The sequence below is a fragment of the Chenopodium album genome, chromosome 2 (assembly GCF_948465745.1).
Source record: "Chenopodium album chromosome 2, dcCheAlbu1.1, whole genome shotgun sequence".
Taxonomy (NCBI): domain Eukaryota; kingdom Viridiplantae; phylum Streptophyta; class Magnoliopsida; order Caryophyllales; family Amaranthaceae; genus Chenopodium; species Chenopodium album.
Window position 1 is genome coordinate 7,765,495 of NC_137835.1, and position 15,588 is coordinate 7,781,082.

Sequence of the window (15,588 nt, forward strand, 5' to 3'; positions counted from 1 at the left end):
GAAATTTATATTCAGACTTCAATTTTCAAATTGAGTGAATTTGTAGAGAGAGAAATAGGGAGAAATCAAACTTTAAGAGAGAGAAGCTAAAGAACATGGCCAATCATGCCGAATTTCGACATGATTCACATCGCCGTTTTGCGTTTGATGATCAAGATGATGATGATTTCGGCGAGACTCAAGACATTGTTACAGAAGGAAAAGGTAATGTAGTTTTATTTTTTTGTAATTTAATTGAATTTCATGATTTTCTTATTGATTTTATAATTTCGTTGAATTTGATTGAATTGATATCTTGAATTATCATTTGATTGAATTGAATTATAATTATTTTTCACAATGATGAATTATTGCATTGATTTCTTGAATTATTAGTTGATTGCATTGATTTCTGGAATTATTAATGTATTGCTCTGTTTTTTTATTTATAATGTGTCACGTTGAAGATGATGAAGATGACGTTCTTTAAAATTAGCACACATGTTCATTATATTATATTTTACGGAAATTTCATCAAATGCCCCTGAGTTATTTTTTTATTCACCATATACCTATGAAAATTTTCAAATTCACCATATGTCCCTGAGTTTTAAAAAAAATGTCACCAATTGCCCCTGAGTTATTTTTTTATTCACCATATACCTATGAAAATTTTCAAATTCACCATATGTCCCTGAGTTTTAAAAAAAATGTCACCAATTGCCCCTGAGTTATTTTTTTATTCACCATATACCTATGAAAATTTTCAAATTCACCATATGTCCCTGAGTTTTAAAAAAAATGTCACCAATTGCCCAAATGACTAACGGACGTTAACTCCGTTAATCATTAAGGCTAAATTTGCCACGTGGCAACCTATGATTGGTTGTTATTTATATAATTTAAATTTTAAAATAATTATTTAATTAATTATCAAAAAAATTAAAAAAAAAATAACTCACCCACCATAACCACAACCACCGCCCAGCCCCAGCCACCACCTGCCAGTTTCCGTAAAAACCCCAGCGCCGGCGCCACCCCAAATCCGACACAAACCAGCCCACGCTGCCACCCCACCCCACCGCCACCCCAAACCCGACGCAAACCACCTACTCCCCAAACCGCCCCTTCATCTCTTCCTTGAAATCCCCTCCCCACCGCGTCGGTGTCCGAATTCCTATCCCCACGCCAGCGAACCCAAGCCGCACCTCCTCCCAGTCGTGTCCATTCCGTGAACCACCATGCCGGACCCAAAAATAAATAAAAAAACCCAAAATCGAAACCCTAAATTTGATTTTTAAGGTTTTGATTTTGGGGTTTTGGTGTTTAAGGGTGGTGGTTTTTGGCTAAGAGTGTCGGCGAGCCCAAACCCCCCTCCCCCTGCCATCTCCAACCCCATGAAACACCGCGTCGATTAACAAAATCAAAAACCCCACAAACTGAAACCTAGGGTTTTAATTTTGGGGGTTTAATGTTTTTAGGTGGTGGTTTTCGGCTTTGGTGAGCAGTGTGGGGGAGGGGATTGAGTTGTCGGCGAGCGAGATTGGTGGAACCGACGGCGCTAGTGTGTAGTGGGGAGGCTGGTGGGTGGCGGTTCTGGGGAGGTGGCTGGGTTTAGGGTTCGCCGGCAGAAGCAGGTTGGGGTTAAAGGTCTTTTTTTTTTTGAAATTTTATTTTAGTTTTTTTTTTTTTTTGAAATATATATATATATAATATTTAGTTAAATAATATTTAAAAAATAACCAATTAGATCTAGCCACGTGGCGTACTTAACCCTAATGACTAACGGAGTTTAACATCCGTTAGTCATTTGGGCAATTGGTGATATTTTTTTAAAACTCAGGGACATATGGTGAATTTGAAAATTTTCATGGGTATATGGTGAATAAAAAAATAACTCAGGGGCATTTGATGAAATTTCCGTATATTTTAATGTTATTTAATGTTGCATATAATGTACATTACATGAATCTTATATATAATGTTGTTTTGTTAACCAATGTACATTTATATTAGCTACAATGTTCATTATGTCTCTTTCTACACCAATCAAATTTGAATATGATGCTCATTAATTTTGGATACAATATTCATTTATATTTTGGCTAATGTTCATTTAAGTTGACTATAATGTTCATTTATTTTAACTACAATGTTAATTTATTTTGACTATAATGTTCATTTATATTTATGAGAATCCACAATTTTATTAATTGCTATGTACAGGCTTTACAAAATCTACTACTTCTGAGCTACTATTTAGAAAAGTAATGTCAGACAAAGAAGCATGTGATTTGTACAATTCATATGCTTTAAAGCATGGATTTGGTACACGCAAAGCACTTAAAAAGACAAGGGAGGATAAAAAGACAATTCGAATGCGAACTCTTGTTTGTAGCTATGCTGGCTTTAAGAAAGTGAAGTCTGATTCTGTGTACCAAAAAAAGGATTACCGTACCGGTTGCAAAGCATTTATCCAGTTTGATGTTGATAAGGACACTGGTTTGTATCATGTTGTCAAACATGAAATGGAGCATAATCATAGCAGGGTTCCCGTTTCAAGAGGCACTTGATAAGATCTCATAGAAAGGTTGGTCAACATTAAAGAAAATTACTCATATAGTAAAAGAACATAGTACTGTATTTTAATGTACATTGTATTATTTGATAAAGAACATGTATGTGATAATGTTTTCATTACAGGTTTATGAGGATCAGATTCAAATGGTATCTACCTTGACTGAAAATGGTATTCCTATTGCTGATGCATATCGTATAATAAGGAACCAAGCTGGCGGTGAAGCTAATCTTACCTTTCTTCAAAGAGATCTTTACGTTGCATTAGCTAGTGAGAAAAAAAAGAAGTTCGACGGTTGTGACACAAAACAACTTATTTGTTATTTTAAAGAAAGGAAGGCTTTGGAGTATGACTTTTATTATGATTTTGATGTTGATGAAAAAGGGCATCTTCAGTCATTTTTCTTTCGGGATAGCAGGATGAAGGTTGATTATGATGCTTTTGGTGATTTGCTAGTCCATGATACTACATATCGTACTAATAAGTATGGTATGATATGTGGTCCTTTCGTGGGTATGATCCATCATAATAAGAATGTAATGTTTGGTATTGGATTTCTCATCAATGAAAAGTGGGAATCTTTTCAGTGGCTCTTCAATACTTTCTTAAGATCAATGAATGGCAAACATCCAATTACCGTCATGACTGACCAAGCTGCATCAATGGCCAAAGCTATTAGGATTGTATTCCCTAACAGTCGACATCGATTATGCACTTGGCACATTGGTGAAAATGCCAAGAAAAACATCAAAGGACTAAGGGCAAAGGAAGGCTTTACTGACTTATTTGACATTGTCCTAAAATACACTGATACAATTGCAGAGTTCGAACATTATTGGACAAGGTATGTCTTTGAATTGTTTTTAATTATTTTGCTCTATTTTATTTTTTTTTAATTTATAAGTTCATGTTCTTTATTTTTATTGCAATGTTGTTTACTTATAATTTCAATGTTCTTTGTTCAGTGTTCATGTTCATTAAAATTTTAGAGTATGTTCTTTTTATTTTATAGTATGTTCTTTTTTATTTACACGTATGCTCTATTAAGAAGTATTATATATTCTTTTCAGAAATAATGTATGTTCTTAGTTCAGAAATTAATAATGTATGTCCTACCTGCTGTAGTTTTTTAGTTGTGAAATATGTACTTTATAAATACACAATATGTTCATTTTGATTAAATGCAATGTTCATTTTTAATATGAATGATGTTCTTTATTTTATATGTTCAGTATGATTACAAAATACAAATGCAATGATAACAAATGGCTCAGCAATCTGCATAATATTAGAGAGATGTGGTGTCCTGCATATTCAAAAGACTTTTTCAGTGGAGGAATTCTTTCTTCTCAAAAGAGTGAAACTACAAATAAATCCGTTTCACGTAGACTTCATTTTACTCATGGTCTTTGTGATTTTTACAAGTCATTTATTGAGGTTGTTGATGAGTGGAGGAGCAAAGAAAATGACAAAGACTATGACAGTATGACAGGGAATCGCCATTTAGTGTGGGCTGATGTGGGTTTGTTAGAGCATGCTAGAAAAATTTACACCATTCAAGTTTATCTTCAATTTGAAGACAATTTTATAAATGGTGTTCCATGTATTGCAAAGGTTATTGCAATGCAGTCTCCACTCTTTGAGTATCATGTTGGACATCCAAAAAAGGACTTGATTATGCATACAGTAACTTTTGATGAGTCGGATGCTACGGTTGAGTGTACTTGTAAGAATTATAGTGAAGTTGGATTACTTTGTAAGCATGCTCTTCGTGTCCTACATCTCAACAATATTACCTACATTCCTAAGAAATACATTATGAAAAGATGGACTAAGGCTGCTATGTGCACAAGGGTGGATGATCATGTTGTTGAAAAGTCTGGGGTGACCCCTTCAAGTGTTTGGAGATTACAACAAGTAAGGACTTTCATTCGATTAGTTGATCGTGGGCAGCATGATTTAAGTACACGTAATATAATTGAGGAAGCCATTGCTGAGTGTACTAGTAGAATTGAAGTCTTGTTGAGAAATGATGACAAGGAAGTAGGACAAGGTGAAGAAAACACAAATGGACAAGCTGCTACACAATGCTCTGAAGTTGACAATTTATTAGAGCCTATTGATGTGTTACAAGCTGGTAATGAAGAACCGACAGAAGTTGCTGAAATTTCAGTTGAAAATGAGAAGGAATCCACCGTTAAAAACCCCATTAGTACGAGGAAGAAAGGACAACGGAACACCCGGCTTAAGAGCACTCAAGAAAAAATATGCAACAAGTTGAAAGGGCAAAAGATTAAGTCATGGAAGAAGAAGAGTGCAAAAGGTGTATCCATAATGAAAAAGAAAGCTCAGAAAACAATAAAGGTATATTATATTTCATGATAATAATGTCTTTTAAATAATGTTCTTTATATCTATTCATTATGTTCTTTGTATTTGTTCACAATGTTCTTTGTATTTGTTCATAATGTGCTTTTTTAAATAGGCTACCTTTATATTTGTAGGAGTCTTTGGCTGTTCCCGAAGGAAATATATTGGCTCATTCAGAACTTTTTGGTGGTTCAATAGAGTATTTCGAACCTGATGAATATTTTGGAGTGCATATAGCCCCGGTTATAGAGTAAAAGGTATGTCTCTTTCCTAATAACTAATTAGTTTTAATTTATTTTACATTTTAATATTTAAAAGTCTATTTACTAATTAATCTTGGTTTACATTTTTCGTAGGCTTTGTCAACAGTGTTCGAGTATCAATTTTTTTTTTATAGTTTACATAAATCATTTTTACAACAAGATACTTTTATCACGGACACAATACATTTCTTTGATTTCATGTAATAATTCCTTTTACACAATATAGTACACATTTTTTTTTTGGTTTTTTATAATTACTTTCATCTATAAATAAAATGCTTTAGTTTATAATTAAATTATATATATCAACGGACATACAACATGTGTCAACATATATCACAACAACCAATCATAAATATAAATGACCATGACAACATAAATTAAAGAACATATTGTTATAAAGTAAAGAACATATTGTTATAAGGTAAAGAACAAACTATAATCATATAAAGAACATACTGTTAAAGTATAAAGAACATACAGTAAAAGTAGAGCATAATGTTTGGGATAAAGAACATAATATTTCAAATAAAGAACAACCACTAAAATTATAATATATCCAATTGTACATATCAATAAGTTTCTTATAACTTTGGTTTTTAAAAAACAAAATGTAGTTCATTCATCAAACTAAATTTTGGATGTATTTGGATGCAACATAACGAACTTCTGCCCTCATCCTGTTCATTGCATGACTCATCAACTCATACGCATATTGCATCCTCAACTTCTTCACAGGTTCATACTAAAATTTGATAAATATTTCAACCCAAGTTAATAATAAATAAAATTATTTTTCAGAACTATACACAATAAGTAAGACATGCTTACATTTGAGGGTTTTAGGCCACAATTCCATCTCTTTTTGCCGTAATAGCACTCCATATGCCTCATTGCGTATATGGCACAATCAACCTTGTTTGTGCTTGTCTGCCATGCCATAGTTAACAAAGACACAGAGAAGTTTCGAACCTTCTCATGACCCTTCACTCCTTTAGTCCCAAGATAAGTTGCATAAGCGTTCAACGATTTTTCCAAACATTGAAAAAGAACATTCTATAATTAACAAAAGAACATTACTTAATTAAAAACAAAAGAACATCACACAATCAAGAAAAGAACATTACATTAATATGACAAAAAATAAATTATAACCAGCATATCACATTGTTATTAAAAGAACAATATATAATTACGCAAAAAATGTTGTAAAAATTAAAAATCACTTACAATTTTCTCTGCGTAGTCATGATGCTTGTCATTTATTTTGACACCTTCTACAAGAGGAAGGTTGTCGATGATTTCCAAGCATTTTTTTTTCATGTTGATGCAGAAAATGTAGAAGTGTAAGGATGCATACACCGGAAAGAAAACCTGACAGTCTGATAATTAAAAAACCAACATCAATATAGAAAGTATAAAATTTTCATTTAAAAAAGAAAGAACATTCAATGAGGAAAACAAAGAACAACAATTGAAAAAGAGAAGAAATTTTTTAATAAAGCTTACCAATTGGAAGTTACTAATGTCTTCAATCACCATTGCTTCCAAATAAAACTTTAGTGTTTCCAAGAACTGGTTAGTTCTATGTTCCAAAGTGATATCTTGACTACTATCATTATATCCATCATCCATACACAACCAATTCTGCATAAATATGCACATATAAGCATGGATAACATTCAAGTTAACTGTCAAGCAATTGGAATGATACTTACAAATAGATGGTTGGTGAAAAATAATCTATTCTCATTTCTCTCAACATTCTTGTAGTTCAGAATATTTGCCCAAGCATCTACCACCTCATTGTATACATATGTATCACTCAAAAGTGTCTGAAATTGTGTGCGGTTAAACATAGTTGTACCATCATCATACAACAAGGTACTGGAAAAAAAAAAGAAGTAATCATCTTATTAAAAAGAACATTTACACAAAACAAAAATAACATCTTAATAAATCATCTTAGTGAACATCAAATGTCTTAATAAAGAACATTATCTTAATTCAAATAGAACATTGCCCAAGATTAAAAAGAACATCCAATATCACTAGAATGAATACTTACTCTCCTGGATAATCATTTGTAAGGACAAATTCCAGCATCATATGTTGTTCTTCTTCTGAACCTTCCAACAAATGTGAATATTTAACTAAATATGGAGATTTGAAGATCAAAGGCAACTTCCTTTTTCTCTTTTCAATTCTTGGTGATTCATCACTACAAAAACACATTTTACAATTCAAAATCAACATACTAGGAATCAAAGAACATTATGTAATAATGTAAAGAACATTATATTAATATTTAGGATTAATATATACCCTTTAACCATATTTCCTTTGTTTTTTATCTTCTTTGTTACATCCTCTGACCCATCTTTTTCTTCAGTAATTGAATCCCTTCATTTCAAACATAAAGATCATTTAATATAACACATTATTATATAAATATATATACATATTAAAAAAAATCATATAAATTGAGAAAAAACATACCTCCTTTCATAAAATCCTTTTTCTTTTTCATTTTGATTTTCATTTTTTTCTGCAACACCTACTTCATTCTCTGACTTTGTCACTTCCTCTTCATCATTCCTTTTATCGTTAACCACATCTCTATAAGAACAGCAGAAAAATCATCATATATAAAACTAAATAAATAAAAATAGAATTAAAGAGCAAAAATACATGAATAAAAAGAACATTGTAGATTGAAGGTACATGAATATACCTCTGTAAGACATTTTCAGCTTTTGAATTCTCAACATCAGCATCGTTCTGAATTTCTTCACTGATTACCATGACAGACATCATATAGTATGAAAAAAGCATCAAAATAAATATTGATAAAACTAAGGAACATTTTATATTAATTTAAATAACATCCCACATATAACTAAAGAACATCCAACATTTCACTAAAGAACATAATAGTACTAGACTAGATATCATAATACAAACCACCAAATAACACAACACTGTTTGATACATTCAAGAAACATAAATAGAATATTACAAACCAACATAAATAAAATACAAGCACAACTAAAGTACACTAACAAAGCACATGAAAATATTACATACCACCAACATAAATAAAATACAAGCATTAAGGACAATAGTTTACCCTGTCTTGTCCACATTACTTTTTCCTTTATTCAGAGCCTTGTCAACAGCATTAATCTCTAGTTATTGCTCTTTGAAAATGTCATAGTCAATTGCATCAAACTCCATTTCTGGTACCTTAACATCAGCTGATCCTAAACAGAGCTTCAACTCTAGAACAAATGACTGCTCAGACATCCCATAAGTTGTGGGTGTAGCCACTTGACTGAATACGAGAGGTTGCAATATTGGGGATTGGATTGGTGTACTGATGTACTGCTCTTGCTGTTGTTGGTTGGTTGATTTGTCTTCTTCAACATGGTCGTTTGGCTCTGGTTGTTGTTGATTGATTGGCTGGTTTTCTTCAACATGGTTGTCTTGCTTTATAAAATTCATAACCACCTCATCAATCATTTCTCCAAACCAGTCAGCTCCAAACAAGTCATTGTCTTGACTAAGTATTGAGATGCCCTCCCCTCTTTCAATTTCAGTCTGTGGTTGAAGTTCTGCTGACATCTTGTACCCACAACACTTTGACCACATGGATGTAACATTGTTCATTGCGTTCTCTTCAACCAAAGGAGAAGAGTAGAATTTCTCTCCCATCTTCAGCACATTTGAGAGATTGACAAAATCAACTGCAATTCTCTCTGTTTCTTCACGAAGCATTTTGTTATACTCCTATAGATACATTATAAAAGTACATGAAGTTGTTATAGAGAGAATATGTTACTATTTTATAAAGAACAATGTATATATTATGAATGAACATTGACAGGATAAAGTCGTATCCCCTAATAAAAAATAATTACCTAAATCTCTAACTAAAGTAGATAGGGAAGTAGGGTCGAACTCCACAGGGAAACAGGTCTTTTTAATTCTAATTTATTATTATAATCTAAATTATTTAAGTAACCAATATTTATAATTAAGTAAGAAACTAAACTACTAAGGTTGAGAATAGGAATATAACATTATATGAAAGGATCTAGGGCATAGGTTCACCAATAAATAATACTCCAGGGTAAAACATAGTAATCAATCATTGACATTGCATAAATAACATGATTAACAGGCTCTTGCAATTTATTAATCAACATAGATCTAACAGGCTCTCGCAATTTACTAGATCTAAGTTCTTATTGAAAATAGCCTTTAATATCAAATTAACATCTGCTCGATTCATCAATTTAATATTGCTATACTTTTACAAGCCGCAATTGTAAAACATTAAAACAATCCAATAAGAAATTATCATGCAATACCAATAATCAATAATAGTCAATCATCAATGCATCAATTAACCAGATTGTAAAGGGCTCTCGCTACGTATTACAATCACACAATTAATTTACCGGTATTAAATCTCATCTCTCGAATCTTGACTTAACCATTTATAAATTAACTTGCCTATTGAAGCTAGACCTAAACATTAATTCTCATCTCTCGATTCTTGAATCAATATTGTCAAACTCATGCATAAAAGATAGGCCTAATCTAGTCACAGAGCATTAAATCAATCAATAGGAAATTAATCTAGCATTGATAATCAACAACAATAATTTACCCCTTCATATTATTTATTAGATCCCCATAAACCCTAGAAATTAAACTACTCACACATATTTAAAACTAAACTAATCAAGGTAATAAAATAAATTATGATGAAAGGAATAAAATAAACAACTAAGATTAAGGGAAGAAGAATCGTTACCAAAATAAATCTGGAATTAAAGGAAGAATTAAGAACAAAAGTTTAGAGAGAATTTAAGAGAGATAAAAATACTAAGTAGAGAGAGAAAGTCTAAGAGGGAAGTTAACTAATAATTCCGTACAAAACGTATTTAAACCTCCCCTAAAACAAGAATTAAAACTAAACTAATCAGCTTCTAAGAAAACACGCGCCCGATCGGGCCCGCCTTTTTTACAATGCCCTTTACTGATGTGTCGCGCCCGATCGAGCTTAGCTCACCCGATCGGGCGCGCCTCTTCCTTGAGGGTCCTAATGCGCGCAGCCGCCCGATCGGGCGTATGCTTGCCCGATCGGGCCCGGTCTTCTTCTTCGAGGCTTGAACTTCGATTGGGCTAGATCTCTCGGCCCAATCCGGATTTCCTCTCGGGTCTCGAATACTTGGTCCAAATGCCTCGTGATCCCAATTACCGAGCCCTTAATCACCGGCTCTCACCGATCCTGGGCTCCAAAAGTGGTCGTGTCCTTCTGGCTCCCGTAGTCGATCCAATAAAGCCCGGGAAAATGCTCCAAGAGTGCAATTTCCTGTAAAATACAACTAAAACTACGAAAACACTAGAACACACAAATTAGTAATAAAAGTGGCCCGAAAGAGCCAAAAACACTACTAATAACGACCAAGGGACGGGGATAAAAACACTATATAAACTAGACATGTCAAACTCCCCCAAGCCAAACCTTTGCTTGTCCCTAAGCAAAGAGCTCATCAATGAACATATAAAACATACTTCACCCCAATAATCAAATCAAAAACCAATGATTCAAGGCAAATCTAGTGAACATGCTTCAACATCAATCAATCTTATTCATCTAATCACCCTTCCTCCCCAACAATTGTCAAATAGAGCAAACCACAAGAGCATATAGAATTCAAGACTAGTGCTCACACACTCAACTCTCATTTTTGTGGCGAGTAAAGAATGTACTCGATCGCTCTCCAACCAACCCCTTTAATGTGAACAATGCCCTTGTAACACCCCCGATTTACTAATTAATAATAAATAAGAAATAAAGGAAAAATAGACAACCTTTAAATAAAATTGCGGAAGCATACACTTAAATCGGAGGTATTACCGCCACACTCAACAACCTATCGAGTGTTAAGGCTTACAAAATCCCAATAATTACAACCCAATAAACTAGGTGAGCTATTTATACAACTTTATAAACTCATGACATCACACTAATCGAAACACTTGAGCTCCTTTAGCTACGACCACTTGATCAACCTGCTTAGAAAATCTTGACTGCTCACCATTAAGGACAAATTCCAAAATAGATCGTCGCAGGGCCACCATAAGAAAAAGACATGGCCGCAAACACAAGTAGCAAAACAAAATAACACACACGTCAGCAAAAAAGCTGAGTAATCACCACATATCAGAATACAAAGAATAATATAATAATTAACATTACTAGATCAATTAAACAATGTAGTTCGAAACTACATTACACATTGTGCTCTGAAAATAACCTTTAACAACTCAACCTCGAATAATAGTACGAACCTTTACTCAACTCATAACCAATAGTGTGCCATGCTCTTTGTTCTATACCTAGCCTTGGACATGGGTAATTCGAATAAAACCAACAAGTATAAAAACTTGAATACTCCCAATAACCAGAAAACACCTTAAACCAGACCACATACGGGCCAATTCCCACTGTAGGGGACCATAGAAAAATAGATAAAGATTGTACCTCATTCCTAACTCATGATCATTATCTCATTACCAACATACCAAGGACTAGGTCTATAACGCCGAGCCTCAAACCAATAACAAAATAATAATTCTCAACCTTTTGATCTCATACTTGATCAAATAATCATAAGCTTGATAATAAATAGTATCTCAATATTGGCACATGTTCCCAAATAATATAACAAGATCAACTCAATTCAATTCAAAAACATCTCAACTCTTAGGGAAATAAAACTAGTTCCCAAAAATAATCAATTCTCAACCCAAAATAATACTCTGCATTAACAACCCTAAAACCTCGATAAAACAATACTCCCTATAACAACAACAATAAAAACCCTAACATATTTATACGATTCATCATATACGTACAACAATAATAACAAGACATTAAATCTGATCAAATCATGAAATTGTATACATTAATCATACATATAAATTAAAGCATATGAACAATTAATCATTCAATAATAATATAAACAACTCTAAAATAGATACGTGTGATTACCGATCTAATACTACGTAGATACAAGGACGCAATAATGTAATTTCACATGATATGATTACTCCAAACTTCCACTGCTCAGCTCGATCACCAATTCACCACTATGCGCATGAGTGCATGACTCAATTTTGGAATAAAGGGTAGTTAGTTTGACCAATTAGTGATCATGGAGATAAACTTATTCTAAAGCCAAGATTGATAGAAGGCTACAGCTATAAACCCACGAAGGAAAAGCTAAGAATTATAAATAAAAACGGCTGCACAATATTATTGTATCCCAAAAACTTAATAGGGTTAGAATAGTTTATACTCGCTTAAAAATAAAGAGACATATTTAAATTAAAATAGGGTTTTAAACCTTTTTTAACTCTAAATAAAATTATTAGATTAGAAAAGTTATATAATAAATAAAAATAACTATTTCTTTTTTATAAAATATAATATATAAAATCATAAAATATTCGGGTATTACAACCCTCCCAACTCACACTCTCGTGTGTATAAAAACATTGAACGCTCATCCTACTAGTCGACTCGAAATATGCCAAGTCATAACTTGCATTGATAAACAACACTTTCACATTTACATAACTTCTATGCACAAAGTCGGAAGGTCTTTTAAGCTTGTAATGTAAGGCTAGGGTAAAGGTAGGATAAATTTGGGATTATGTGAGAGAAAAGCTATGCTAAAAGGGAGCCAAAACCTAAATAACCCATGATCAAAATAATGATGATCATACATCTCCATAAACATAACCAACTCCAACAAAAACCACCAAATATACTCCAAACAATATAAACAATCCCAACACTTACATATTCACTCATAAAAATATGATAATATGGAACAAGAGTGAATAACAAACTTTGAACTCATTCTTTATTACTTTTTTTCAAACTTGAATTTTTCTCTTTTTTTTTCTTCTTTAAAACAACCTTCAAATAGAACATTTGAGCATTAATAAATTTTTCTTTTGCTCTTTTTTTTTCTTTTTAACTCATATTGGAATTTTCAACTTTGAACACAACATCAATATTTTCCAATCAAAAATCAAAGAACAATCACTCTTCTTTTATTCCCACATTGTGCAAACAATGTGCACACCACAACTCCCTCACCTCACCAACTAATAGCTCCCCCAAGCCAAGCTTGGGACTAGTAACCAATGGGGCTCATATAGGCTCGTAATGTGGCTAAATAAACAATAAAAGGGCACAAGCAACAACATGGGTAACAAGAAGGGAACAAATGTATCTAAATACTCTGAAGGCTACCTAAAAGAATGAACGCCTTCGTCCTTCTCATGTGCATAATAATAAGTCATGAAACACTACTCATAGTTGCAAATCAATACTCAAATTCATTGACATACCAGGAATTATGGAACTATCACACATTCCTTACCAAATCAACTAGTCAAGCACTATATTCACAAGTAGTTGGACAAAAATTGACGCATGTTTAGGAATCCAAGCAATCAAACTTCAAATCATGACCAACAAATCCACAATATCATTATCAATAACCAAGAATCAAAACAAATTTTTCTCAAGTTCGGGGCACAGGGAAGTATGGTTCATAATTCATTGGAACGTATTTTTGAATTTTTTTTATTTTTCAATTTTTTTGTATTTTTCATATATAAGAAAGCAATAAAAACTACACTAGGAAAGCAAATAAAAACTATACTAGAAAGCAAATAAAGAGAGAAAAGGAAGAGAATTACCAAGTGAAAGAACACCCCCCCAAGCCAAATCAAGCAATGTCCTCATTGACTTGGGAGAGTAGCCCACTCCTCATCCTCATCCATCCTCGAATAGCCCCCGCCGTGGCTAGAACCAGCTCCTCCATGGCTAGAGCCACCACCACCATACCCCGAACCACCCGCAAAGTAGTTAGGGTCCAAATTCCCCCCAAGCCCACCAAAAGGTACATCGGTCCCATAGCCATGGACCGATGAGTAGTCGACGTAGGTACCAAAGGCACTTGGGTTCGTATATCCACCCTGCGGATATCGGAACCAATCAGGGACAAGTGAATCGGGGGGAATAGCCCCCCGACGGGCGTAGTCATCATACATGGGGTATAAACCCCTCCCTAGGTTCCTCTCCACATGACCTACCCTTCTATCTAGAGACCCTAGTCTAGAATCCAAATCCCGAACCAAACCCTCAACTCTCCCTTGCCCCGTCTCAATCCTATCCAATTGGCTCCTAAAAGCCGAGAAGTCATAAGGGGCGTTGGGGTCTATGTTATAGTTGGTAGAGGAAGTGGGGATATCGTATGTAAAGGGTTGAGGTGGTGGATAACGTGGTGAATGGTGAGGAGGTGAGAGGTCAATGGGAGAGTGATGGGGTTGAGGTGAAGGGTGAGGTGGTTGCACCTCGCCTTGACCGTTGAGCTCAAAAGTGTAAGAAGGCTTCCCCTTCTCAAATTTGGTCAAGGTGGGGTGGGGTAAAGTGAAAGCATTATCTCTCCTACCCGATACCCGTTGAATCACCCACCAAGTATCCCCTCCCATGACATTAACCCAATTAAGGCTACCTAGATAGGGTAGGTCCATAAGAGTTGGGCCGTCTACCTTACCATCATCGTTAGGGACAAAGCTAAGGTGTTTGACCGCTATATGTGTAACTAGGCCACCAAAGTAAATGGGTACCTTAGACCTACCCGCCTCGGCCGCATTGGCCACCCGTTGGAAGTGGTTGGCCATTTTGTGGACTATATTAAGCTTTTCACTCCTAGGGATCATGTATGATCCTAGTAATTCAAGCTCATCCCGCCTAACATTTGCGGGTTCATGCCTTCCAAAAATGGTAAGGCCAACAAACCGTTGCCAAATCTTTGGCACGGGATGTTGTATCCAAGTACCTTTAGCATGTTGGAGGTTCAAGTTAGGATCCCCCGTAAGGGATTGGTAGACAACGGCAATGTTGTCTTGGGGTGGTTCAAGAGGCCTATCCGATCTCAACTCAAAAATTTTACCAAACTCTTTCAAAGTCAATCTAATATCATTATTGAATAACCGAAATTGAACATGAGAAATTAAGGCATTTGATTTTATGACATTAAAACTAGAAACGAATTCTAAGGTTAAATAATCATAAGTATCGTAATGCATGTTAAAGAAACCGCTCATGCCAACTCCTTTAAATAATTTTTCCACATGCTTATCAATTCCTAGTCTAATGAGGGTAGGGTGATGAATGAAACGAGTGGGAATTACCTGCCTCGTAATGAGGTTAAGCATCCTCTGTTTTTGCTCTTGGGTGGTGATGACCACCCTCTCCCATCCCGGAATTTGCAAGTCCGGGTCAATTCTCGCCTCTTG

General features: G+C 34.2%; 1 protein-coding gene across 1 annotated transcript; it reads left to right on the forward strand.

Annotated features, from left to right (window-relative positions):
* Window positions 1–95: 95 nt before the first annotated feature.
* LOC145567717 (protein FAR1-RELATED SEQUENCE 9-like) lies at window positions 96–5,181 on the forward strand. The gene is made up of 5 exons (XM_081627081.1): window positions 96–204; window positions 2,206–2,534; window positions 2,683–3,401; window positions 3,790–4,921; window positions 5,062–5,181. Exons 1-5 carry the CDS (start codon window positions 96–98, stop codon window positions 5,179–5,181), a joined length of 2,409 nt encoding a protein of 802 aa, XP_081483207.1.
* The last annotated feature ends 10,407 nt before the right edge of the window (window positions 5,182–15,588 follow it).

Coding starts and splice junctions, on each gene's coding strand:
- LOC145567717 (XM_081627081.1), top strand. CDS start 96: ATGGCCAATCATGCCGAATTTCGACATGATTCACATCGCCGTTTTGCG. Junction 205..2,205: donor CATTGTTACAGAAGGAAAAG/GTAATGTAGTTT, acceptor TGCTATGTACAG/GCTTTACAAAATCTACTACT. Junction 3,402..3,789: donor TTCGAACATTATTGGACAAG/GTATGTCTTTGA, acceptor TTATATGTTCAG/TATGATTACAAAATACAAAT.